The 27,477-nt window shown below is 46.0% G+C and overlaps 1 protein-coding gene across 1 annotated transcript in view; it reads right to left on the reverse strand.

Annotated features, from left to right (window-relative positions):
- Nucleotides 1–25,566, reverse strand: part of LOC143974427 (scaffold attachment factor B2-like) — a 117,949-nt gene extending 92,383 nt beyond the window's left edge. Inside the window, exons 1-2 of the mRNA XM_077475804.1 lie at nt 25,313–25,566; nt 4,325–4,406 (exon numbers count right to left, since the gene is read on the reverse strand). Coding sequence (XP_077331930.1) covers nt 4,325–4,406; nt 25,313–25,465 — 235 coding nt within the window. The 5' untranslated portion in view covers nt 25,466–25,566. The remainder of the gene's footprint in view (nt 1–4,324; nt 4,407–25,312) is intronic.
- Between the last annotated feature and the right edge of the window lie 1,911 nt (nt 25,567–27,477).

Below are 27,477 nucleotides of genomic sequence, written 5' to 3' on the forward strand. Positions count from 1 at the left end.
CCACAAAGTTTGCTTTTGGATGCTGCGTCCCCCAGCCAGGTCTTCAACCACAGCGCCCTCCTGGATGTTAGTTAGGGCTGCAGATCTTGCTGTTATTTTTATAGACTCTGCTGATGTGTCTGAAATATAAGCTACAGTCACCGTCAGGGTTAAGAAAGAATCAAGAATTTCTTGCTTGGGTGAATTTGCTATACTATGGGCCTTAAGCCGATTTACCCAATAATCCATATTTCTGGACACAAGTAGTCGCCATGGCTGGTTTGAGATTGCCCATGATGGATTGCCAAGCCCTTTTAAGTTGTTGATCCATCCTTTTGTCCATGGGATCTCTTAACACTCCCATATCCTCGAATGCTAGGTCAGTTGACCTTGAAACCTGGGAGAAAGCATCGAGTTTTGGAACTTTATTCCAAAGAGCCGCTTGGTCTTCAAAAAGGAAGATGACTTATGGTACTTGCTTTCTGCTTCTGTCTGCTCCTCCAAGACCTCCCTTGCCCGTTTGCGGACTGCTCTTTTTTAGCAAGGGATAAGATGAGAGATATACACAAACTAATAAACGTGGTATACATTTATCGCGTATCATACACCCGAGACAAGACAGTCTATTCCTTACCTTATCACGTCTTCTAACAACAAAATACATAAGAGCTAATAAATAATTTTGGAGTTTAGGCATTTCTATGCCTAGGAACAGTGGATATGTCCACTTATATCCAGGAAACCGCTTTACCTACCATCCTGGAACACAACGCTGAGGGACCTAGAACTGTGATGGCAAACCTCGGCACCTCAGATGTTTTTGAACTACATTTCCCACAATGCTCATGCACTGTAGCTGAGCATCATGGAAAATGTAGTTCAAAAACATCTGGGGTGCCAAGGTTCGCCATTACTGACCTAGAAGATCCAATTCAATCTACGGAATCGTTACAGGTCATTAACCACTTAAGCCCCGGACCATTTGGCTGGCCAAAGACTAGAGCTGCACGATTCTGGCTAAAATGAGAATCACTATTTTTTAGCTTCGAGGATAGATCACGATTCTCGCACCGTAACATCTTTCACATTAAGACAAAAAAAATTAAAAATTGTGCTAACTGTACTGTTTTTTTCTTCTATTGAAGTGTATTTTCCCCCCAAAAAATTGCATTTGAAAGACTGCTGGGCAAATACAGTGACAAAAAATTGCAGCAATTGCCATTTTATTCCCTAGGGTCTCTATATATAGAGTGAGAGCAAGCTTTAGAGAGATATCAATATTTTGTATAATATATATAAAAATAAATATTAGTTTGGGGGTTCCAAGTAATTTTCTAGCACAAAATATTGATTTTAAAACTTAATAAGTGTCAGAAAAAGATTTAGACTTTTAGAGTCCATTCATACAGGGGCAACACGACTTGCAGCACGACTTTGGGAGGCAACTTGGACACGACTTGAGTTTGAATCCCAGAGAAACTTGGAGCGACTTCAACATGACTGTGGCCAATCACAGAATAATAAGCTCTCTCGGAAAAAAAAAAAAAAAAAAAAAAAAAAAAAAAAAAAAAAAAGGTGTGGGGGGTCCTCTCAAAACCCATACCAGACCCTGATCCGAGCACGCAGCCCAGCCGGTCAAGAAAGGGGATGGGGACGAGCAAGCCCCAAACCATACCAGGCCCTCAACATTTTTTATTGACACTTTCCCCCCTTGGGTGAATGGGTAGGGGTACGATGTACCCCATACTCATAGGGTGGGGGGCCGGGATCTTAGGGACCCCTTATTAAAGGGGGCTCCCAGATTATGATAAGCCCCTGCAGACCCCGGCAACCAATGCCCAGGGTTGTCGGGAAGCCCTTGTGATCCTCAACATATGGATAATGTGCTTCGGGGTTTGGGGGCCGCAGGGCGCTCCCCTTCCCCAAAGCACCCACTTCCCATGTTGAGGGCATGCGGCCAAAGTTGCCTGGCCTGGGGGGCTACTTGAAGTCGTGTTGCAAGTCGCCCCAAGTCACGCTGTGATTCGCTCTTAGTTAGTGTCCAAGTTGCCTTCCAAAGTCACGCTGCAAGTCGTGTTGCCCCTGTGTGAATGGACTCTTAAGTCGTTAAACTTCCTGCATTTCAAGTTATAAACTTGGCAGACTGCCCTGATGCTTTCTTTTTACAGCTGAGTGAGCAGATAATCGGCAAACTCAGCAGGAGAGAATCCAGATCACGATTAACGATTAATTGTGCAGCTCTACCAAAGACCAGAGCATTTTTTGCAATTTGGCACTGCGTCGCTTTAACCGACAATTGCGCAGTCGTGCAACGTGGCTCCCAAACAAAATCGATGCCCTTTTTTCAACACAAATAGAGCTCTTTTGGTGGTATTTGATCACCTTTTTTACTATAATAAACATCCCCCCAAAAAAAAAAATATATATATTATATATAAAACATGTTTTTCCCTCAGTTTAGGATACGTATTCTTCTACATTTATTTTTTTTAAAGCAATAAAGGAGCAATAAGCGTATATTGATTGGTTTGCGCAAAAGTTAGTAAACAGTTTTATGGGATTTTTATAATTTTTTTTTGTTTTTTTACTAGTAATGGTGGAGATCAGCGATTTTTATTGTAACTGACATTATGGCGGACACATTTTTGGGACCAATTGCATTAATACAGCGATCAGTGCTACTAAAAATACCACTGGCAGTGAAGGGGTTAACACTAGGGGGCAGTGAAGGGGTTAATGTATATCCTAGGAAGCGTTCTAACTGAAGGCGGATGTGGACTGTGCAGGGAAACAGATCATCTGTGCATACTCTGTATGAAAAGACGTTCTGTCAGTTCTCCCCTCAGAGAACCGGAAACTGTTTACACATAGCTCCCGGTTCGCCATGTGCCCCGAGCAATTGCGGGAGCCCGGCGGTGCTCGAGACCACCAGGCACTCGCAGCGGCTCGGGAGCACGCACGTGCCCCCCTAGTGGCTGTCAATGGTAACAATGTACCATGACAGTGATTCTCGCAGCTGAGCCATGCTGCCACAGTATAACTGCGGCGGCTGGTCGGCATGTGGTTAAAGGCCTTAAAAATGAGAAGAGTCCTGGCCTAGAGGCCCCCCCCCCGCTTTTATAAAACCTTTGCCCCTCTCAGCTCCAATAAAGACGAAAGCTTTTGAAGCGATTCCTACACTATTTCTTCATCGATACGGCAAGCGCAGACCGCAGTTATACCCAAGCCACGGAAGGATCACAAAAGCTGTGGGAATTACAGACCCATCTCTCTGTCAAATGTGGACCTCAAGCTATTCTCAAAGATAGTTGCAAACCATATAACCACACTTATCAGCTTTGATACATAGGGATCAGGTCAGCTTTGTACCAGGCCAAAAAGCGAGGGACAATATGACCAAAACCCTCCATCTCATTTAATATGCCCATCAGCCTCCCATTTCAACCTGCCTTTTGGCTTGTGATGCCGAAAAGGGCTCATAGGGTTAAATGGACGTTTCTCCATCTCTCTTTACAACAGATAGGTTTGAGCCCTAGATTGCTCTCCAAAATCATGTCATTATATTCCTCTTCCTCAGCAGTGGTTCTCGCCAAAGAGATGAAGTCCAAACACTTTTAATATCACTAACGGCACTAGGCAGGGCTGCCTCCCCATCCCTGTTTGCCATAGTTAATGAAAATTTAGCGCAAGCCATCCGACAACCCCTCCATACATGGCATCCAAACAACTTCCAACCATTGCAAATTATCCCTATGTACAGTTGACTTGTTACTGTCACTTAACCTCATATTAGTATCCTCATTTTTACACAAACTTCATATTTGGCACTTTTAGCAACTTTGAATTTAATAGATCTAACAGCGAAGCCTTGAATTACGCACTTCCCAAACATGTTTTAGCAAGCAAAAAAATAAAAACCTTCCCCTTTCATTGGCAAGCAAAATAAAATATTTAGGCACAGATTCCAAAGCGATACAACAGCCCTTTACTGATAAAAATTCACTAGATCACTAGAGTCTTTGCATAGCTGGAAAAACTCCTGGTTTGGCTGTATAAATAGTCTAAAGATGGACATATCTATTATATTTATTCCGAGCCATACCAATCTCCCTATAGCATTTTTCCGCACCTTGCGCTCTCTAACGCTTTGGTTTAATGGCAACGACGTCCATCTGGGCTTAAACTTTTGTGTGCCCATAAGTCTGTTGAGGCACCGGCCTCCCCGACTGAGATAAACCACGCTTTGGCTGATATAGAAATATCCATCTTGGAACACATGGTCAGAGAATCTTCTATTCGCAGTGAGCTTGGAGAATCAATGGCAACGCTATGGTTTCACATTTACCTCTTCCACTTCGTTTTGGGGTCTTTTTGCTTGGAGTTTCAGAACATATTTCATCTGGGTTTCCTCCCTCCTCTTCAATAGCCTTTTAAGAAATCAGAATAGAAAATTGTGTTAAACACAAAATATATATATGTTCTGGCTGTTATTTTCAGAGTGGATTACATATTTTACTTCCCTAACCATATAGCTAGGCTTTTATATTTACCACTGTAGATTAGATATTGTATAATACATTTGAGGTTTTTAGCCGAAACAATAAAATCGGTCAACTAATCGCTGAAACCTAAGCTGAAAATTGGTCTGGTTATGAAGGGGGTTTAAGTGCCCAGTTGGTACGTGGTTAAAGTGATTTTTTTTGATTTTTTTAAACATGTTATATTTACCTGCTCTGTGTAATAGTTTTGCACAGAGCAGCCCTGATTCTCCTCTTCTGTGGTCCACCAACCGACGCTTCTGCCTCCTCTTGCCTTCATAGTGCCCCAAAAGCAAGCTAGAGTATTATATAGAGTACCCCTAAAAATCAAAGTAAAAAAAACTTCTCCCTTTAGAACCACTCACTTCCTGCCCACGAGGCATTGCTTCCCACACATTCACTCAAGTTCTCAGGCACTTACGGACATGAGCAGTGTGTGTACTGCACTATTTCCTGATATGTAAACAAAATAATGTATGAAGACTAACTAATCGATTATGAAAATGGTTATTATGACAGATTGATGATTATTTTCATAATTGATTAGTCCTTTCAATCCTAGTGCCCAGTACAAGTGCCAGTCACAGCAAGCTCCGGTGTCTATTCCGGTAAAGGATAAGTTCACCTTTAAAAAAAAAATAAAAAATAAAAACACACAATACATTTTTTATAAATTAGGAGCCTGGAAAGCATTGCACCAGCGATCAGCAGATCTTAGGAGCAATGCAGGACTCCTGCAGACTGCCAGTGTCAGCAATTTCACAGCGATGGGAAGAATAAACTACCAGTGTTCAACAGTGCCATGGTAGTTCATTGGGAACTACAGACAGCAACAAAGGATGTTGGTAGTTGCTTGTATTTCTCAATGAACTAAGTCCTGTGAATGAATCAGACAGCCGCAAAGGATATCAGCAGTGGATTCGTTCACAGGACTCTGAATGACGTGGCTGGCTAAGTGGAGCCCCGCATGGCTGCATTCTTTTCAAAAAGTACCAGCTGGTACCGGGAACTTCTCCCCCGTACTGCTGTCAGAGGGCTGCAGGAGCATGTCACATGTTCCACCCTAAAAATGGATAGAACACGTAACCTGTTCCTGAAGGTGAACTTATCCTTTAACCTTTTGCTGCCAGAGCCGTTTTTGCATTTTGCACATGTTTAACCACTTCCCACCCAATGACATACTAGATTTTGAGTGGGGATAGCTGAATAATGCCTGCAGCTACAGGCTTCATCCAAATATCTTTTTCAGCTGGTCATTCCCTGCACGGTAACAATCATATCGGCAGTTCAGTCACTTAATCGTTCTTGCTTCTACCTGCTTGGCCGTGTGACCGGCGAGCTGGAGAACGAATCCACCAGTGCAAGAGGCAGAGAATTTCAAGGGACATGAGGTCCCCAGCAATCTCTACGACCTTCCGAGGCCCGGGCGGGACGGTACCTCTCCATAAAAGAGGGCCTGTCACGCACTATTCTTATTACACAAGAGGTTTACATTTCTTGTAATAGGAATAAAAAGGGATCAAAACCAACATTTTTTAAAAGGGAAAGTGTAAATACATACGTCGCGCCCACATATGTAAACGGCAATCAAACCACACGTGAGGTATCGCCGCGAACGTTAGAGCGAATTCTAGCCCAAGACCTCCTCTAACACTAAACCGGTACCCTGTAAAAATGTTTAAAGCATCACCTATGGAGATTTTTAAGTAGCAAAGTTTGGCGCCATTCACGAGAGTGCACAATTTTAAAACATGACACGTTAGCTATTGATTTACTGTTTTTAAATCATGAATTTTTATTTTATTTTTTTTTATTTAGAAAAGGCGTTTGAAAAATCACTGCACAAATACCGTGTGACATAAAAAGTTGAAACAGATACCATTTTATTCCCCAGCATCTCTGCTAAAAGAACATATATAGGTTTGGGGGTTCTGAGTAATTTTCTACAAAAAATAAAAAATAAAAAAAAGAGATGATTTTTACAAGTAGAAGCAAAGTGCCAGAATTGGCCCAGATGGGAAGTGTTTAAAAAAAGAATTTTAGGCCTGAAGATTACATAATTCCCAAAAACATAACATGTTATATATTTTGTGAAAGCAGATACCCTAGAGAATAAAATGGTGGTAGTTTAAATGTTATGTTACACAATATAAATTGCAAAGGTCTAGGAAACTCACAATTTTGGGAATAAAATAAGAATAAAAGCCACACTAAAGTTAAATTGAGGGCACAAAATGCAATAAAGTAAACCAACTGTTTGGTAAAATATAAAAGATGAGGTGGAATAAATAGATGCCAAACATTAAATTTGCATGCACCTGTGAATCGGCGTCAAACTTCAGTACCCCATATTTTCTATAGGAGACACTTTAAAGGCGCTCTATGGGTCAGATTAGGAAGTGGTCTGGTGTTAGAATTATTTCTCACTCTAGCGTGTGCAGTGATGTGCAACAAGTGGATCGCAAGCAACGTTCTCATGCTTTGGCGCAGTTTACATTTGTACGTGTGTATGTGGGGGGGCCTCCATTTTTTTTTTGGGGGGGGGGGGAGAATTTTATGTGCCTTGATGTACCTTTTTTTCCCCTTCAATTACACAGGGGATATTTTGGTGGCAGGTTCTCTTTAATGAGACACCCAGAGTCTAAGAGACCCTGCATGTCTTCAATGATCTACTGTAATGCGATGCAGATGGCATTACATTCATTCCCGGCCTCGATCGACAGGGGACACTGACAGCGGCAACCCGGAAGGGACATCATACATGCCTCTTCTGGGTCAGGAACAAGGGGAGGAGAGCAGGCGTGAAGGGGGGGGGGGGGGGTGGAATCTACCTGCCCAGCGCCCAGAACTGCATGTCCCAAGTGTCAAGCGATACAAATTGTGCATCCCTGGGCTGCTTTCACATCTAGACATTTCTGAATGCATGGAAAAACACCCCAAAAAAAAAAAACATGCGTTTTGGTGTGCATTTCGATTACACAGTAAGGTTGAATAAAGACACCAGTCCATCCAGTTCAACCTGAGTGTCTACAATTTTCCCTATCCCTGTACACTGCACACTCACATTGGTTCCTACCCTCAATGAGCCCACAATCCAAGGTCCCCATTCATATACAAAGGACAATTTTGGACAGAAGCCAATTAACCTACCAGAATGTCTTTGGAGTGTGGGAGGAAACCAGAGTACCTAGAGGAAACCCACGCAGGCACAGGGAGAACATGCAAACTCCAGTCAGGTAGTGTCATGGTTGGGATTTGAACCAGTGACCCTTTTTACTGCTAGTGAGAGTGCTAACCACTACACCACTGTGCCGCCCACGTGTGGTAAATGCACACCACGCTTGCATTACTAAGCATGCTGTGTTTGTATCTGTTCATTTCTGAATGCACAGGAACCCACACAGAAAATGTGCGTTATGCTGTGTGTTCCTATAACCCATGGCAAACGCACAGCGAGCTTGTGCTGCAATTTAGGTTGCAGGTTATCTGCCCAAACATGCAGCAACTGTACAGAAAAGGTGCACTTTGTCATACGTTTAGGAAATGCGCTGCAAACACACATTGCACTTCTCCATAACACACAATGTTGATGCATTTTTGCAGCAGGTGTCCGAAGAGCAATGGCAACTAGGAATGCCACTGTCAGAAAGATTGATTGTTAGCAGTTGGGTCTGCCTAATGTCCTTAAAAAAAAAGGATTTTTATAACAGCTTACCTGTAAAATCCTTTTCTTTGAAGTACATCACAAGTCTTGAGCGCTGCCGCTCCATAGGCTATCCCCTCTTCAGACTATCATGAATGCTGCTACCAGACTTGTACACCTTGCCAATCGCTCAGTGTCTTCCAACCTTCTACTCCAATCCACTGGCTCCCCAATCACCAAGCGAATGAAATTCAAAATACTAACCACAACATACAAAGCCATTCACAACTCTGCCCCGAGCTACATCACTAATCCTGTCTCCAAATATCACCCGAATCGACCTCTCCGCTCTTATCAAGACCTCCTACTCTCAAGCTTTCGTCTCCGCCTCTCATGCTCGCCTCCAGGATTTCTCCAGAGCCTCTCCCATCCTCGAAACTCGCTACCTCAACCTTTCTGGCTATGCCCTACTCTTGCTACCTTCAGGCGATCTCTGAAAACTCATCTCTTCAAGAAAGCCTATCGCGTCTCCAACTAATGGTTTTTACCACTTCCATCAGCTCAGCAGTTACAACCTTTTATACCACTTGCCCCACCCTATTAGATCGCAAGGTCTTTTGAGCAGGGCCCTCTTAACCACTTCGCATCCAGGCCAATTCTGACATTTCTCTCCTACATGTAAAATTCATAATTTTTTTGCTAGAAAGTCAACGGCGATATTTCGCGAGTGGCTGCTCTCATGCGCGAGAGTGACATCATCACGGCTCCGACAAATGACAGTGCCGGAGCAGCGAGACCCACCAAGAAGATGGAGGCTCCGTACACAAGGGGACAGCGGTGACTTCGCTGGCTCCTGTGTCAGGTAAGTGACACATAATGGACTACTATGCGATGCATAGTAGTCCATTATGCTTTTCCTTTGCATGGAATCACCACTAGGTCGCAGTGTAAGCTGCTAACTGTGGGGGCGTGGCTGTGTTTTACAGATCACTGCTCCAATCAAAGGGAGCAAAGATCAGCGTCACTTGTTGCTAGGCAGAACAGAGAGATGCTGTTTACATCGGAATCTCCCCATTCTTCCTCTGAGGGGGATCACGGGTATCCCTGCTGCAATTGAGTCCACGGGACCCACGACCAGACTCACGGAGCTTCCTGCACGTGCCCCCGCCGCCTCTTAAAGGGCAATGTACAGATACGCGATTTTGTCTGTACGTGCCCTTCTGCTGACGTATATCGGCAGGAGTATTACCCTATGAAAAACTCATATTTGAACACAAAAACTAAGTATAATAAAGTGCGGGATGCTTGGCGTTCTGCCCTTACTATAACCAAACACATAACTATATCACTAAAAGATTTGAGAAATGGCTATTGTACTTTAGTGTTTCTATGGTGTTTTCTACAACATGTGCATCGAGATCAATATGCTGAGAAATGCATTTCAAGTACTTCGTGTACTTGTAGAGAGTAGAGACATTGAAATTTTTGCACCGTAAGATTTACCGCAATGTTTTGCTCGCTCATGTTGAGCGCATTTGATAACTGTCGCTTTCAATAAAAAGTTTAAAAAAAAAAATGGCCTGCTATCAGGATGTGGCCCAGAAGTTGATTGACAGCATACTAGAGTGAATTTAAGAGGTCTTGAAAAAATAAGGCGCAACACTTTGGTCAATAAAAGCATTTGACACTTACGAAATGCTTATAATACTTCAGTATACCATAGCAACATCAGGCAAACAGATCTAAAAACACTGAAGCAATAGACTGAAAATGTCACTCAAATCTTAGCGCCTGCAAAATGCCCTGGGTACGAAAGGGGTCTTAGGCTGGTATTCACGACGACGGCGATGGGTACCTTCTTTTGTCTTTTCTCATCTACCCCTCTTCTTACACTTGTTTGTTGCTGTATGCCACTTTTTTTATACTATATACTTTGTCAGTGCCTATTGCGCCTCCATGTACTATCAGACAGGATCTAATCTTTGAAATACTACAGAGATACTCAGGCGCAGTTATGCATTTAGTGGCTTGTTAGCTATTCTGACTCCTACACAAAGTTCTTTACTGCTATTTTAGTCACGTTTCTTCCCCTGTAATTTTGCTCCACACACACACGCGCTTTTCTCCGTTGTTTGTGTACTCTAAGAGCCAGCCCACACCATACCCACAAAGGAATGCACTGTGTGTACCACGTGGTTCTGTGCATTGCAATTTTAGCCCATTAGTTCTGAAAGGGATAAGATCGCTGCAAAAGTGGTGCATTCACTACTTTCTATAACTCACGGTTACCAGATCACACGGTACAAAAGTACAGTGTGATCTGGTGCACAGTGTTTGGGACCTGCATTTGGGATGTTGTTCGTTTTCTATTAAGATCTGTTGCAGAAAGCAAAACGGAGTGAATATTGCATGGGGTCTGAAATGCAGTGCGTTTCTATGCAATTCATGTGTGGACATGGTGTGAACCAGCCCTCAAAGTAGAACTAAAGTGAGTAATACTCCCCTTTACTGCAACAGTCCCAGACACTCGCCAACATCTTGTGTGCCATCTTCATTGGTCGCTGCATGACGACATCACAAAAACTGCCCGCTTGCAATTAACAGCAGAACGTCAGTTCCGCTTTAAATTGAATGCACAGATCCAATGCTGTGGCATGGCAAAAATGTACATTTGAGATTTTTTCTTTGTACTTTTGTAATGTAACCTATACACAGTGAAAACTTGGTTTGAGAGCGTTTTGCAAGACAAGCAACATTTAATAAAAATGTTACTTATACAAGTCACGTCACGAGTATAAAAGCAGAGAGGTGCCTCTAAGTGTAGCAATACGGTTACGTTAGAGAGGGATTTCACTGTGAAAACAATTATTAAAGGCCAGCAGCTACAAAATTCTGCAGCTGCTGACTTAATAAATGGACACACGCCTGTCCTAGGGTCCAGCAATGTCGGCAGCCGAGGCTGGCCGATCGCTCGGCTGCTGCCACCATTCTAGGTGAGGGAATCAGGAAGGGAAGTGTTGCGGCTTCACTTCCCGGTTCCTTACTGCGCATGCGTGAGTCGCGCAGCACAATAGCAATGGTCCGCGCTGTCTCTGGGACCCGTGGGTGCCCCAGCAGACAGCGCGCAGGGACAGGAAGAGGTATAGACTCCCGTAATAAAAGACAGGCAAGATCACAGATTAAGTATTCCCGTGAAGGTAGCCTAGATAGGACAAGGCGCCAGAGGGTTTGCAACACCATTGAGTCAACAGGACATATTTACTAGGGCTGCAACTAACGATTATTTTCATAATCGATTAGTTTTCCGATTGTTTCCATTAATCGGTTAATACTCTTTTTTTTTTTTTAAGTGGGTCAAATTGAAGTTCATTTTCAACCACAGTGACGGGAAAATTTTAAAATAGAAAACTTCTTAGTCAAAGGAATTTTCAGACAATGTATGTGGTTTTTGTTCAGAAATGACATTCATTTTAAAAACAGGATGTTAAAAACAAGTGATGGGGGCGTGGCCTGGAGCGGCATGAGATAGGACGCATGTGAGCCGAGCTCCGCCGGCCGCATATCCTGATCACTAACCCTGAGACGCAGACTGCCTTTTTTTTCTCCGTTCCGACCGCTCACCGGGCAAACACAGAGCATATGTCGCAGACTAAACGGAACAGCGCAGCAGCCGCCAGACTGTCACAATTCCGACATGATGAAGCAGGCCCCGCAGACCAAGATGGCGCCGCCATGCAGGTGGAGGAGGACGCGCGGAGCGCAGACACAACTAGGCTCCTCGATGCTATTACAGCTTGCCAGGAAGCGGTTACAAACTGCCAGACCAACCTCACAGCCAGGATTGAAGAGGTAAAGGTAGATATATTGCTGGTTAGGCAAGACTTTCAGAAACTAAGAGGGGGTTACTGAAGTTGAAACCCGCCTGAGTAATGTAGAGGACTCCCCCCCCCCCCCCTGCAGATCTCCTCGGAGGCCATGCAGCACCAAGTGAATCAAATCCTTCAGAAGCAGGATGATATTGAGAACAGGATTCGCAGATGTAACCTGCGCTTTATAGGCCTGCCTGAAGGGGTGGAGGGCAGAGACCCCCAGACTTATTTGGAAAAGTTACTTGTGGACACATATGGAAGGGACTCATTCTCCCCCATGTTTGCGGTGGAACGCGCACATAGGCTGTCGGGTAAGCCTCCCCCACCGGGGGCGCCTCCCCGCGCTTTTATTGCCAAGTTCCTAAATTTCAGGGATAGAGACACTATTCTTCGTCTCAGCAGGGAAAAGGGGAATATTCCTTTTGAAAACAAAACCGTAGCAGTCTTCCCTGATTTTTCCTCTGAAGTTCAGAAAAAAAACGCAAAAGTTTTATGGAAGTGAAAAAGACGCCTGCGCATCAAAAACAAAGTATGCCATGCCATTTCCTGCTCGCCTACGTGTGGAAGGAACGGACCGGGCCTACTTTTTTGAGGATCCTGAGACAGCGCTGTCATGGCTGAAGCGCCGTGATGCAGGCAGATGAGTATATGTGCACGAATGCTTTCTGGAAATGCCTCTTCTTTTTCCACCTCCTCACTTTTGACTGTTTGTTTCCCTGGACTGGGACCCCCGTCTCCCTGCATCTCCTTAATGAGTGCGCAACTACCTCCCAGTTCTCCTTACTAGGCACATCACTTTCAGGCCCAAAATGCTGAGGTACTGACTGTCCCCATTCTGTTTTATGCGATTTAACAACCTCCTAGGCATGCACGTATAGCTGGGCCAACCGTACTCTGATGGGACACCTGGCTGCCTGCACACATCGCTTATTGGATACTACTGATGCCTAAGAGAATGGTGGCTGAATCCCCCACCCCAAGTGTGCTGGCACTCCTGACTCTGGTCCGGCCTCCCATGCAGGATGGAGATGGGGCTGTTCTGGCTACCCTGACTGTCATTTTGGATCGACAGAGTGCCTTGCTTTATCCGGGGCCCGGTGTCATCTAACTGCGTATTGCAGCTGAACTTACCAATGTCTGTTGAAACTAACTTTGTTTTTCCTACTTATTATAGGAATGTATTTTACTGTGCCCTCCTGGCCGGCGGAGGGGAACAACCAATCAGCAAGCTCACGTTGTTTTGTGAGCACAGTCCTATAGTGTCACATAATACAGCGAAGTTTCGCCCAACGTTTTAATATGCACCTCTCGGGCTGGAACAACTGGCATAACACTTTGCTTTTTTCTCCTGCCGCCTCTATGGGCGTTTCCCTATTGCAGTGTTGTACCTTCCTGAGTTGGAAAATGTTTATGCCCTGTTGACAGTTAGGGGTTGATGCCCGCACTAATTGGGGTCAGGGCGGGGAGGGGGATGTACGGTTTTCATGGGGTAAACACGTTTTTTCTGAGTTTTTCTATGATTGCTGTTTATGGTACAATGTATGTCTGGCAAGGAGGGTGGGGCCCTCTTCCATTTGGGAGGGGCGGGTTTTGGCTGCTCTGTCTCCTGGAGTCTCACCACTGACTATTATGCACCCATGTCCGCACTGAAATTTCTTACATGGAACGTGAGGGGACTGGGGGACCCTATTAAGCGGTCAGCCGTTTTTGGGCAGCTTAAAAAAAATGAAGGCAGATGTAGTGGCTTTAGTGGAAACACATGCCGAGGGCCCCATGCTCAGAGCGCTCCGACGTCCTTGGATAGGCTGGGGGTACCACTCCGTGCATACTACCCATTCCAGGGGAGTATCCCTCTTGATTTCCAAACACACACACACACACTTTGAACTCCAGGATTCGGTCATCGACCCACTGGGTAGATTTGTATTTATAAAGGCAAAGCTACATGGGGATATGTTGGAAGGCTGGCCGCAGGCTAGCCTGAATTTGTAGGAGGAGTCTGAGGGCTTTAAATCCCTCCTCCTCCATCAGAGCCTTCGTCGGCTCATTTCTGGGTGATGCACGTCACTTCCGGCCGCAGCGTGATGTCCATTCCTCTCCTGGGCACCATTGAGGGATCACTCGCTCGTCCCCCGTCAGCCCCGGGGTTCTTCCGGGGAGGGGGGCAGTCAGCCGCATCTCCCGGCATCCATGTGGGGGGCTGTCCATCTTGCCACCTCCTCATGGACTTCAGTGCGGCCCGCCCGCTTCTCCCGGCGCTCGTGCCGGGGGGAGCCGTCTTTCATTTCCTCCGTCCACCTCCTTATGCTCCTCTGTGCCGCCCGCCCGCTTCTCCCGGCGCTTCTCCTGGCGCTCGTGCTGGGGGGGAGCGGGGGGCGTCTTTCATTTCTCCCTCCACCTCCTCATGCTCCTCTGTGCCGCCCGCCCGCTTCTCCCGGCGCTCGTGCTGGGGGGAGCCGTCTTTCATTCCTCCCTCCACCTCCTTATGCTTCTCCCGGCTCGCGGGGGGGGAGGGCGTCCATCACTCCTTCCTCCATTAGGGGCTGGGCAAATGACAAGTATAATTTAATTATGATGCAGGACAGTGAGTTCATTGACCTGGATATATTGTCTGGTTGATACATTTACGTATCTCTTTGGCAGGTAAAGCAGTGTATGTAGCTGTGTGCCTGGAGGTTGGCTTCTAACGCGTGTGCTAGCAATCTTTGTTCTGATATGTGATTAAAATCCTCGTGCAGGTTACTGATTCTGACTGGTCTGAGTTCAGTACTGCTTACTAAAACTCATCTCTTCTAGGGATAGAATAATCCGATTGTAATATTTCTCACCTGTTCGGTTGTATAACATGGGCTTATGCCAACAGCTGATTATTTTAGGGGCTGGGGGGACTCTGCTTAGCCATTCCTGGCCAGCGTGCCGCCACCCCTCTCTCCCGGAGCTCATGGGGGGGGGGGGCGTCTTTCTCCACAGGTTTCGTGTATATGTTTACATATATTTGAAATCTGCGATTTTCCTTGGGGAGGGGGAGGTGTTCGGCCGCCGCCGGCTCCCCCTCTCCCCTTGCATGTACTGTGCTGCCGCCGTTTCTCCCAGTATGGGGGGGGGGGGGGGGAGGGGACAGCTCCTCTCTCCCCATGCACTTTGCCTGCCTCTGGGGGCCTCCGGCCGTTTCTGGGGAGGAGGGGGGGGGATCGGCGTCTGTCCCCACATCCGTGCCGCACACCTGGTGGGGGAAGGTAATATATAAAACACTTCGGTCAGTGCGGTATTTGATCACAGCCAGCGTTTTCTGTCTTAAGCATTTTTCTCTCATTAGCTTTTTCTGTTTCTATCTCAGCGTTCGGCGTTCGGTCCAGCATTCCTGTCTCAGCGTTCTGCCCAGCATGTTTTTCATAGCGTTCAGTCCAGCATTTCTGTGACTTCTCTTCTGGTCTTCTGTCTCAGCGTTTTCTGTCCACTTGTCGCTTGCCAGCCAGTTCACCTCCCGGGATCTCTCGCCATGCGCTATGGAAGGGATGCCCACACGCTTTCTGGTTTTCATGGGGGGGGGGGCACTCACCCACCTGTTCACCTCCCAGCACTCTAGCACCCCCCCCCCTGCACGTCCAGGCACCCATTTCAGTCACGAGGGTTATCACGGCTCTCAGCCCCAGGTTTCTGTCTTTGCGTTCTTCTGTCATCACGTTCTGTCCAGGGGTTTTCGTCACATCGTTCGGTCCAGCTTTTCTGTCTCCTGTATTTCCGTCATAGCGTTTCCGTCATAGCGTTTCCGTCATAGCGTTTTTCCGTCATAGCGTTTTTCCGTCATAGCGTTTTTCCGTCCTGCATTTCCGTCATAGCGTTTTTCCGTCCTGCAGTTCCGTCATAGCGTTTTTCCGTCCTGCATTTCCGTCATAGCGTTTTTCCGTCCTGCAGTTCCGTCATAGCGTTTTTCCGTCCTGCAGTTCCGTCATAGCGTTTTTCCGTCCTGCAGTTCCGTCATAGCGTTTTTCCGTCCTGCAGTTCCGTCATAGCGTTTTCCTTCCTGCATTTCCATCATAGCGTTTTCCGTCCTGCATGTCCATCCTGCATTTCCGTCATAGCGTTTATTTCCGTCGTAGCGCTTCTGTCCAGCGTTTGTCAGATCCGTACGGGCTGAGGTTTGTTTCATTTTGTTTGTCGTCCCTTTATTTTCTCCCCCATATAACACACATCATACGGTGCACACTCATTTCTTTGCACGTCTACCCACCACGGTTTGTGGGTATACTAGGCCAGAGGGTTGTGGCTACCTGTCTGCTTTCTGTCATGGCGTTTTGTACGTAGCTTTTCTGTTAGCCAGGGCACATTTCCTGGTCTGTCACGTCTACGCTGAGGTTTCAATTGTTTGCCGTTCCGCAATCTTCTCGCCCGCATACCATACGTTATACGTTGCATGCTTTTTCATTTCACTTGTACATCTACCCACCACGGTCTGTGGGTACACTAGCCCTGAAGGTTGTTTGCTATCTGTCTCTGTTGTTCTGTCATAGCTTTTCCATTCGTAGCATTATTGTCATTCGTAGTGTAGGTTAGCTGGGGCTCTCATCCAGGGTCTTTCACGTCTACGGACCCATACGGGCTGAGGTTTCGTTATTAATTGATTGTCGTCCCACAATCTTCTCGCCCGTATACCATACGTCATACGTGCACGTTCACCATACCTTTACTACTACCCACCACGGTCTGTGGGTACCTCAGCCCTGAGTGTTCGTTTTTAATTACCTGTTTTGGTGCTGCAGGTTGCTCGGGCTCACTCGCTACATACACTAGGGTTGTGTCAGCATTAGGTTCACATTCACGCGCTGTTGGTCTTGTCATTTCTGCACTTACATCCTCATACTTGTCAGGTACGTAGGGGTATTGTTTTGTGTGTTGGTTGTCTGTTCTCTTTTCGCTTGTTGTGTTTTCTTGGTTCAGGGTTTGGGTTGCAGAGGAGGCCGGTGCATTCATCCCTTCTCCGTCATATGGGGGTTCAGTGCTTGGTAGCACCCCATTTTTAGGGGTGGGACCAAACTCTTAGCTCAGTTATCGCCAGGGTACCCCTTTCCCAGCCTCAGCTGGGGGGGGGGGCAGTATTCAGGGGGTTATTCCCAACTCTGTTCAACCTCTTCCATCCACCAGTGCAGCGCATGTTTCGTGCAGGATTCTTCAACCCAGTTCATGCAGTTTCTGTATGCTCTCTTATTTGTTAGTCTGGATGGTGGGGTTCATAGCCCAATAGGCTTGCACTGAGGTTTCAGCTGCGGCTCCTGTTCTTCTCAGTGCACCTTCAGGTGACGTTGGAATTTCTTTCAGTGTCTGGTAGTGTCATCTCAGGTAATCAATCTGGCCATGGTTCTTATCCAGCTTTTGCAGTGGGCTTCTCACAAGGCGGGTTGGTCTCATAGGTTCATTTTTATGGCTTTCACTGGGTATTGCATCGGCAATTTGGCCTCATCTGCCAAATCCATGTAGTTTTCATCAGGGGACCAGTTTTCAGGACCTACAAACTCCTGTCAAGCTGTTCATTTTTGCGGCTCACCCTCTCTAACCGTCAAGGGAGGGGAATCGGGGATGTTTCTCTTTGGCACGCCTACCAGTTACCGGCCAGGTTCTCGTGGTGTCTCAGACTTCCTGTCTCCTTCCCTTGGCAGTTCCCAGTTAGTGCTCTAGGCAGTTTCTCTCTTACTACTTACAGCTTCCCCATCATTGGTATAGATGGGCAAGCTTAGGGGTTTGTGGTCATATTTCTGTACCTTAGCCTGAGTGTCGGGTAAGTAAGTTGGCCTTCTCTGCATCATTCCGTGGATCTGCGCTTTCTCCATCCTCTCACTACTAACAGTTGTTCTCATGTCCAGGTTACTTGCCAAACCAGGCTGGAATCCTAATCCCTCTTCTGTTATTCATCTGGTTCCTGGGCAATTTTTGTAGGTCTCGCAGGGGGTCCTTTCTTTACATCAGGTTCATGGGGTGCTGGAGATCCTCCATGTCAGCAGCTACATACGTGACCCCCCTTTTCTGTAGTCAGCTGGGCATTTGCATTTTCCGGACTAAACGATTGTTACGGGCCTTCTTTGTAGCTTTCACATCACACCTACTTTGTATCTTTTTGCCCTCTTTTAGGCATACTGTCCAGCCAGGCCAAGGCACACCTCAGGCTTTGGTAGTTAGGGTCGTCGTATTTCCGTATGAAGACTCTGACTACAAGTTGGAAGGCTGGCCGCAGGCTAGCCTGAATTTGTAGGAGGAGTCTGAGGGCTTTAAATCCCTCCTCCTCCATCAGAGCCTTCGTCGGCTCATTTCTGGGTTCCCACCCACCCGTTCCCCCATTGCTTTCATCATTTCATTTACATTTCATACATTCATTCAGGGTATGCCCTCTTTTAGGCATACTGTCCAGCCAGGCCAAGGCACACCTCAGGCTTTGGTAGTTAGGGTCGTCGTATTTCCGTATGAAGACTGACTACAAGTTTCTTATAATGGCTTTTTATATGTGCCCCCACCGTTCCAATTCAGTATGCTATCAGAGGGTTTTAATTATATGGCTCTTCACCCCGCTGCTTCGGTGGTGTGGATGGGGGACTTTAATAATGTGCTAGATAGATCCCTAGATAGGATGGCGAACCCCTCTCGGGGCACCCCGAGCCCCCCCCCTGACTAGGTTTGCCAGACTTCTCCACGATTTCCACCTGGTGGACTCGTGGAGAACTAGGCACCCAACTCAGCGCGTATTCACATGTTTCTCTGCTACTCACCACTATGTCCCGCATAGACCTTATACTCTTCTCCGCATCCCTCCTACCTAGACTCACAGATGTGGGCCTATTTCCCAGATCACTCTCTGACCACTGTCCCTACTGGGCGACGCTCTCCTTACGACATACTCACCCTTTGACGACTTGGCGCCTTAACCCCTTTTGGTTAACTCTTCTCCCCGAAGACAGTGACCTTGAATCGGGCTGGCAGGCTTTTTTTGAGACCAATGAGGGATCAGCCCGACCACACGTAGTCTGGGAGGCTTTTAAACTACATGAAAGAATGACCTTACAGACTCAAATCAGGTAAAGCGGTCCTCTGCTGCAAATATAGCTGAGGCAACACGTATTCTCCAGACAATGGAACAGGATTTTATGCGTGACCCCTCGGTAGAAAAGGCAGATAGCCTTAGACTCTGCTCCAGAACACTGGACCAACTGCTTAATGAAAAATCCAAACAGAAACTGTTCTTTCTCAGGCAGAGGTCGTCTGAGCATGGTGAGCGAGCGGGGAAACTATTGGCTTATTTAGTTCATGGTGAGGAGAGACCCCCTGTGGTGATCTCCCTCCGCTCGTCACAGGGTGTACTTGAGACAGATCCTGTACGGGTCACGCAGATGTTTCGTGACTTCTTTACCTCTCTACACCTCGACCGACCACTCCCTGATGGAATCTTTCTTGAGCAGATTGCAGTTCCCCCAATTGACTGAGGAACAGATCTCAGGACTGGAGGCACCTCTGACTCGGGACGAAATAGCTTCAGCTATTGCTTCGTTCCCATCATCCAAGGCCCCGGGTTCAGATGGCTTACCGATAGAATTCTACTCTACCTACATAGAACTACTGGCCCCTACGCTACTTGCAATCTATAACTCTATATTCGAGCACGCCGAACTCCCAGTGACTATGATGGAGGCCACTATAGTGTTAATCCCTAAACCTGGGAAGGACCCACACCTCCCGGAATCTTATCACCCAATCTCTTTGCTACAGGTAGATGTCAAGATACTTGCCAAGATTCTTGCCATCCGACTTAAAGTAATCCTCTCGTTGATCCATGCGAATCAAGCGGGATTTATGCCCGGCAGAAATACATCGTTTAACCTCCGGAGGCTATTTATTAACCTCCAGACTTTCCATGACGACCCCAGCTCTAGGATAATAGTTGCCTTGGACACCGCCAAAGCATTTGATTCCGTTGAGTGGAGATAACTATGGACCTGCCTGGCTCAGTTTGGTATAGGGCCTAAATTTATTAGGTGGATCCAATTGCTCTATCAGAATCCGATGGCTAAGGTCTTGGCGAATGGCTGGTCCTCGGAGCAGTTCCCCCTATCTAGAGGAACTAGGCAGGGGTGCCCCTTGTCGCCTCTGCTGTATGCTCTGGCGGCGGAACCATTGGCTATGGCAATACGTGAGCACGTGGGCATAGTGGGTTTGTGTAAGGGTGGGATAATGGAGAAGATTAGAACCTATGCCGATGATACTCTACTGTACCTAAATGATTCGGATCAATCACTCCCCCTTGCTTTGGCACTGATAGAAGAATTTGGCAAGTTCTCTGGCCTGAAAATGTATTGGGACAAGTCACAGATTCTATCCATGGACAGTTTTCCGCCCCCCAGAGACAGGGCCCTGCTTCCTTTACAGAGGGTGGACATTATTAAATATCTTGGAATCAGGACATCCAGATCCCCGTCGGATTATATTAAAAACTTAACATAACTCCTCTGATTGACACTATTAAACAGAAGACGCAGCTTTGGGCACGCCTCCCCTTGGGGGTAATGGGGCGTACAAATCTGATTAAGATGGTCCTTCTTCCTGAAATTTTGTACATGCTTTGGCACTCCCCTGTCTACCTGGTTCTCAAACACTTTAAGGTAATGGAAGCTCTTTTGAAACCCTTTGTGTGGGGTATTAGCAGGCACAAACTTGCATGGCAAAAATTACAACAACCCACTGACCTAGCGGGACTGGCAATGCCGGACTTTAATGTCTATTATTTAGCATCTCAGTTGTCGCAAATGTTCCATATAGAGAAAACAGACAAAGACAGGTTCCTACATTTTTTGTGCCCGCCCTGGACCAGGCCTACTCTAGACCCGATGGTGGCGATTGTTGGGGGGGCGGAGGGGGAAGGAAGGAGGGTGTCTAACACATCTCTTCTCTATCAGTATAGGAGGGTGTGGCATATTGCTTCTTTGAAGCTATGCCTTCCACCCCTGCATGAATACACCCCCATATGGCATAATTGGAATATCCCAGAATTTAGACGGATTGTGGATAGCCGATTATGGTGCGGGAAGGGTATATTTTATTTATCCCACATCCTTTCTGGTGGCAAACTGAAATCCTTTACCGCCCTACAAGCAGAATACGGGCTCCCAAATCACTTTTATTACAGATACCTGCAGCTTCGTCATGCATGCCGTGCCCAATTCCCCCTAGATGACCTATCTGTACCCCCCAACCCATTGTTGGCAGCAATTAAAAACCCAGACCCCAAAAAAATTTATCTCAGTGTTATGCTATCACTTCCTTCCATGACCGTGGCTGCCTATACACTTAAAAATAGGTGGGAGGGGGAGTTGGGGCCTATTACAGATGACGAATGGAGTGATGCATTGGACACCTGTAAGCTAGTTTCGCCCCAAACTTTCTGACCGGTTGACTGAAATTTTCATAACACACAGGGCGTATCTCACGCCGCTCATGGTCTCCAGGTACAGGCGCACTTGTTCCAGTACTTGCCCCATGTGTGCGCATGCATCTGGCACCTTTTTTCATCTTCTCTGGGAATGCCCTAAAATTCAAGCGTACTGGTCCCAGGTAGTGAGGTTTCTACACGATACGATGGGTTCCCCCGTCACACTCCAGCCAAAGCTGTGTCTTCTGGGTATATTCCCGGACCCTGCTTTGAATAAATAAATACACTAAAATATATTTCTACACGAAAACCCTCTTTTCTGCACGGAAAATGATCGCCAGAGTCTGGATGAGACCTGACCCTCCAACGATCTCCCAATGGCTTGGGGAAATTAATGGTGTCTTGCCGTTTAAGAAACATATACATTCATAGGGGATGCCCCTCCAAATACGAGAAGATCTGGGACAGGTGGCTTAAAAACTCTGCAACATGCATAGCTTAGTCTGACTGTAGATGAGCACTGCTTGGTGCTATTTGATGGGAGAATGCAGAAGTGTCGGGAATGGGCGGGCTGGGCTGATTTCTGGAGGGGATTGTATGGCTCCGGTATTAATTCTAAAATTATGCAATGACTTGAATATCTATGCGAGGCATGTATACATTATGTATGATGAGTGAACTTGAGATTACTATAAGTTTTGATGCGGTCAACCTTTATTTTTTCTGTGTGTACCATAACTCTTTTTTCAATAAAAAAAGAACTCATGTTTAAAAAACAAGTGAAAATTTCAAACAAAAATTCTTTCATTCAGCAAATGTACAAAGATTTTTGACTGAATATTCTCACCTGAAAATTGATGCGTGTGGCCAGCATAAGGCTTGGTACACACCTATGCAGTTTGCTTTTGATCTGTTTCTGCAGTGCTTTTTGCTGTACGTTTTGATTTTTGCGCACGTGATTTTACTGCAATTTGCATTTTTGCTTTTTTTGGGGCAGATTAAAAAACACAAATTGCTGCAAAAACGCATTGCATGGTTTGGGCAGCTTCTCCATTGAAGTATATTGAACCAATAAAGCACCATTTTGCTTTAAAAGTTCCTGACCCTTTCAGTTGTGAACATGTCCCATAGGAAACCATGTAAATGAACTGTAGTGTATTTCTGAAAAAAGCACCAACAAACACATAGATGTGAACCAGGTCTAAGACATTTAGTAACATAATGGGGTTAAAAAAACTAAAATTAGCCCTTTATAGTAAAAAAAAAAAAAAAAAAAAAAAATGATAATCACTACTGTAAGGGGTTCATTTTTTTATTGTAGAACTGTGAAATACTGTGAATATTTACAGTAGCGATTATTTGCTCTTTTTGTACTATAAAGGGCTCATTTTAGTTTTTTTAACCCCATTATGTTACTGAACGATTGATTATGAAAATAGTAATCGATTAATTTTATTATCGATTAGTTGTTTCAGCCGTAATATTTACACACACGGATTAACTAAAAACAAACACATTTAGGAAAGTGGAAGTGTTTTTCAAAAACAGATTGACATCTGGTCATGCATAAATCAGCAGCCAGTGTAACCATGCCACGGTGCTGCCAAACAAATAAGTGTGGATAAAACGTGCCGATCTATTCTGTACCGAGGCAAATTCATTACTATATCTGCTAACATTAAAATAACAAAGCTCTGATAACCTAATGTTCTCAGAGAGTGTAAATTTTTCAAATAAAACAGTTTGAGAGAATCGTGATCTTCATTCTAAGCAAAAGAATCGTGCAGCTCTACCGCAAGTTAGTCTTCCCGTCACGATTGCAGACCAACATCGGTGAGAGCCGGAGGATGGTTTGTGGACCGCTTTACCTGGATGCCCGCATACTTAGATGTGTCTCTTAGACCCCATTCACACCTGAGCGTTTTGTAGCTTTAAAGTGGAGGGCCGGTTATAAAAAAAAAAGTCAGCAGCTGCAAACACTGCAGCTGCTGACTTAATAAACACACTCACCTGTCCAGGGCGCCCGCGATGTCGGCCGCCCGAGGCCGACCCGTCCCTTGGCTCTCGGGTCCCGGCGCCGCCATCCCTTGTAAGGGAAACAGGCAGCGGAGCCTTATGGCTTCACTGCCCGTTTCCTACTGCGCATGCGCGAGTCCCGCAGCGCTTTCTGAATGGGACGCGCTGTGTTCTGGAACACACAGTTCCCAGAACACAGCGCGACTCATTACCCAGAAGACGCCGCGACGAAGACAGAAGATCTCCGCGGAGGAGGAAGAGGAAGATTAGGAGAAAGTGCCTAGCAACAGGCATTTCTGGTAAGTAAAAAAAAAAATTTCTCATTTTTTTATTTTTTAACATTTTTTTGTTTTTCAGGGTGGCCCTCCCCTTTAAGCCTGAAGCTACAAAACGCTAGAGGGGAAAAAATCTATTAATCTCAATGGAGATGGTTCACATCTCCACTCGATGTTGCCTGAAGCTCAGACAAGTTCCGGACCCTTTTTTGTCGCTTGAATTGAGTAGATTTGGGCGTTTTTCTTCTTTTAACATTGGTGACCTTTTGCCCTGCACAAAAATCGCGGTAAAAATGCTGCAAAATCCCAGTACATTCACACGATTTTCTGCTTGAAAACGCTACGCTCAGGTGTGAATGCAGCCTGAATCATCAACCTTAAAGGAGTTGTAAACCTTCGTGTTTTTCCACCTTAAGACATCCTATGCCTTAAAGTGAAAACATCTGGCAGTGATCGGCTGTCCAGCCCCCGTTTTACTTACCCGAGCCTCTTCAGTCGGCGGAGATGCACTCTCACTCTCTCAACAGGGTCCTGGCTCTTGATTGGATAGATTGATAACAGCATAGCCATTGGCTCCTGCTGCTGTCAATGAAACCCAATAACGTGAGCGCCGGGGCTAAGCCCTAGCATTTGTGTCTATGGACGCAAATGGTGGACTCAGGAGTACGCTCCCGCAAGGTAACCCCTGGGAGAGCACTTCTCCTAGGGGGAGATCTGATGCGGGAGAGGAGCTGCCAAGGGACCCCAGGAGGAGTGTTTGGGGGCCACACTGTGCAAAACAAGCTACACATTGGAGGTAAATTATATATATATATATATATATATATATATACACACCCTTTAAATGTAACCATATTGCTACACTTAGAGGCGCCTCTATTTTTTATACTCTGTAGCTCCTGATGGATTTTGCTTGTAATCTCCTTACGGAGGCTTCCATTTGTGGAGGGACATTTTATGGTTACACAACCTATCACATTGCTATAATCTTTTTATATAGACTATAAACTGAAGGACTTATGAATAAATGGTTGTGGAACTAATCACTTGAGTTTCCATTAGTTCTTATGGGGAAATTCGCTTTGATATACAACAGCTTTGGATTACGAGCATGCTTCCGGAAAGAATTATCACAATCCAAGGTTTTACTGTATTTATTCAATAACAGACAAAAAAAAGAAAAAACGGTAAATGGGGGCAGGGATGGTCCACACATGGGCATACAGCCTGAGATCCAGGACCTCACACCTGTGAGGTTGTGCCGCATATTGTGGAGTCGTTGCAAATCCCTGCAGTACATGTGAGGAATCCGGTGAGTACCAGTGTGACATTCTTGCCTAGGCCAGAAAGGGTGAAATGCTGCTCTGAAAAATGAAAGCTATTATCTAATTGGATGGTACACACAGCTGATTCAGTCTTGGTAAGTTCCCCTCTAATAACAGGTCATAAGCGACGCACATCTTTAGAACATGGCTGAATAAGCAGCATGGTAAACTCCGTCTCCTAACGAGGAGCAAGCAGCGTTCATGGTCCCTGCACAGCACGCGGCCACCAATACAAGCACGTCCCTCCATCCACACCCTCACCTTTCTCAGCCGTTCCATGAGGGCACTCTTGTTCCCGCCGATATCCAAATTCCGCCTCTTCAGCTCGGCCTTCAGGTCGATAACCCGCAACTCGCTCAACTTCTTGGTTTCAACGTCGGAGATAACGCCCGAGTCCGCGGTGATCTCTGCCATGATACAGGACACAACGGTCGACGTTTACTTATCAACAACGTCTTATCGCGGCACCCACTACGAGGGACTCGAACGAAGACAATGCGCATGCCACGCCTGCGCAGTGACTACACCGGAAGTACATCAACCCGCATGTCCCACCGGAAATGATTTGTGGACATTATGCGCAACGGCTATAGTGTTCCGCTTTCCGCGATGGTTAGACTTCATTTTCAGCCATATATTACTGTTACTGTGCCATGAAACGGTGCTGTGATAAACGCCCGTTGTAAACTTATGTTTTCCAAGGTGTGTTTGGCTTATGTAACGCACAGTTTCCATCGATTGTATCGTTGAAGAGTAAATGTGCCATTATAACAGCAATTGCCGATTCAATATATTTTCCCATTTGTTTACTGATAGGTTAAAGCTGTTTTTCCCACTTAATAACTTAATAAAAAATAATGTTATTTAGCAAGGGGCATACATTCCACATTTATAATTTTACTGCCAAAATGATTGTGTGCTGTAATCTGCCTCCAACATTGCTCCTGTTTCTTCCTGCCAGATGCTTCCATTTTGCTGAAGCCCAAAGGCCCTAAAAAGCAGTAAATCATGAAGCGGAACTAAACCTAGCAATTTAAGGCACCTTGCACACGGGATGGAGCCATAAGGATCCGCTTGCCTAGCAGGGATCGCTCTCTTTATGCAGGGACTGCCCTGTCAGATCTCTATGGGGGATCGGCTGAACACGGGCCGTCTGTCCGTGTTCATCCAATCCGCTCTGCAGAGAGATAGAAAAATAGGATTTTCCTCCGTCTGCAGAATCAGACACCTGCTATCCCATAGGAATGCATGTATGTCCATATTTCATCCACAAACGGATGGATGAAATACAGACATATGGGCCGCATATGTGAAAGGTGCCTAACGGTTTCAAAAACAGTTATAATGCAGGGATATATAACTGTCAAATTTGCCTGTGTCCTCAACCAAACCATCAAATGGCTGGTGTTTTAAGTGATCACATGTGCAGCATCATGGCAGTAGCAAATTAAACAGAAGTAGCTTCCTGTAAAGCAGGGGTGTCCAAACTTTTTTCAAAGAGGGCCAGATTTGATGAAGTGAACATGCACGAGGGCCGACCATTTTTCTGACATTCTTTGAACCATTAAAATTCGGTCTAAGTGTGTTAGTTCGAACACTAATACACGGCCCAACAAGAATTCTCTTGCCTTTGTGGCTGTGTGTGTTAAAGAGATGAGCTCGGGCGTGTTATTTGGATATACCGTATTTATTGGCGAATAAGAGAGAAGTTTCAGGAAAAAACCTTAAAATTTTAAATAAAAAACTGTAAAGCAAAATAAGGGTCAGTGCCCATCTGCGCGCCCACCATTGCTGGGAATGCAGCCCCCACCATTGCCAGGAATGCAGCCACCATTACCAGGAATGCAGCCACCATTACCAGGAATGCAGCCACCATTAGCCAGGAATGCAGCCACCATTGCCAGGATTTCACTCACTATTAGCCAGGAATGCAGCCACCATTGCCAGGATTTCACTCACCATTAGCCAGGAATGCAGCCACCATTAGCCAGGATTTCACATACTATTGCCAGGAATGCAGCCACCATTAGCCAGGAATGCAGCCACCATTAGCCAGGAATGCAGCCACCATTAGCCAGGAATGCAGCCACCATTAGCCAGGATTTCACTCACCATTAGCCAGGAATGCAGCCACCATTAGCCAGGATTTCACTCACCATTAGCCAGGAATGCAGCCACCATTAGCCAGGAATGTACTCACCATTAGCCAGGATTTCACTCACCATTAGCCAGGAATGCAGCCACCATTGCCAGGATTTCACTCACCATTAGCCAGGAATGCAGCCACCATTAGCCAGGATTTCACTCACCATTAACCAGGAATGCAGCCACCATTAGCCAGAATTTCACATACTATTGCCAGGAATGCAGCCACCATTAGCCAGGAATGCAGCCATCATTAGCCAGGATTTCACTTACTATTGCCA

Source organism: Lithobates pipiens, unplaced genomic scaffold (assembly GCF_037356315.1).
Source record: "Lithobates pipiens isolate NorthernLeopardFrog02 unplaced genomic scaffold, aLitPip1_a1.2 Scaffold_13, whole genome shotgun sequence".
NCBI lineage: Eukaryota > Metazoa > Chordata > Amphibia > Anura > Ranidae > Lithobates > Lithobates pipiens.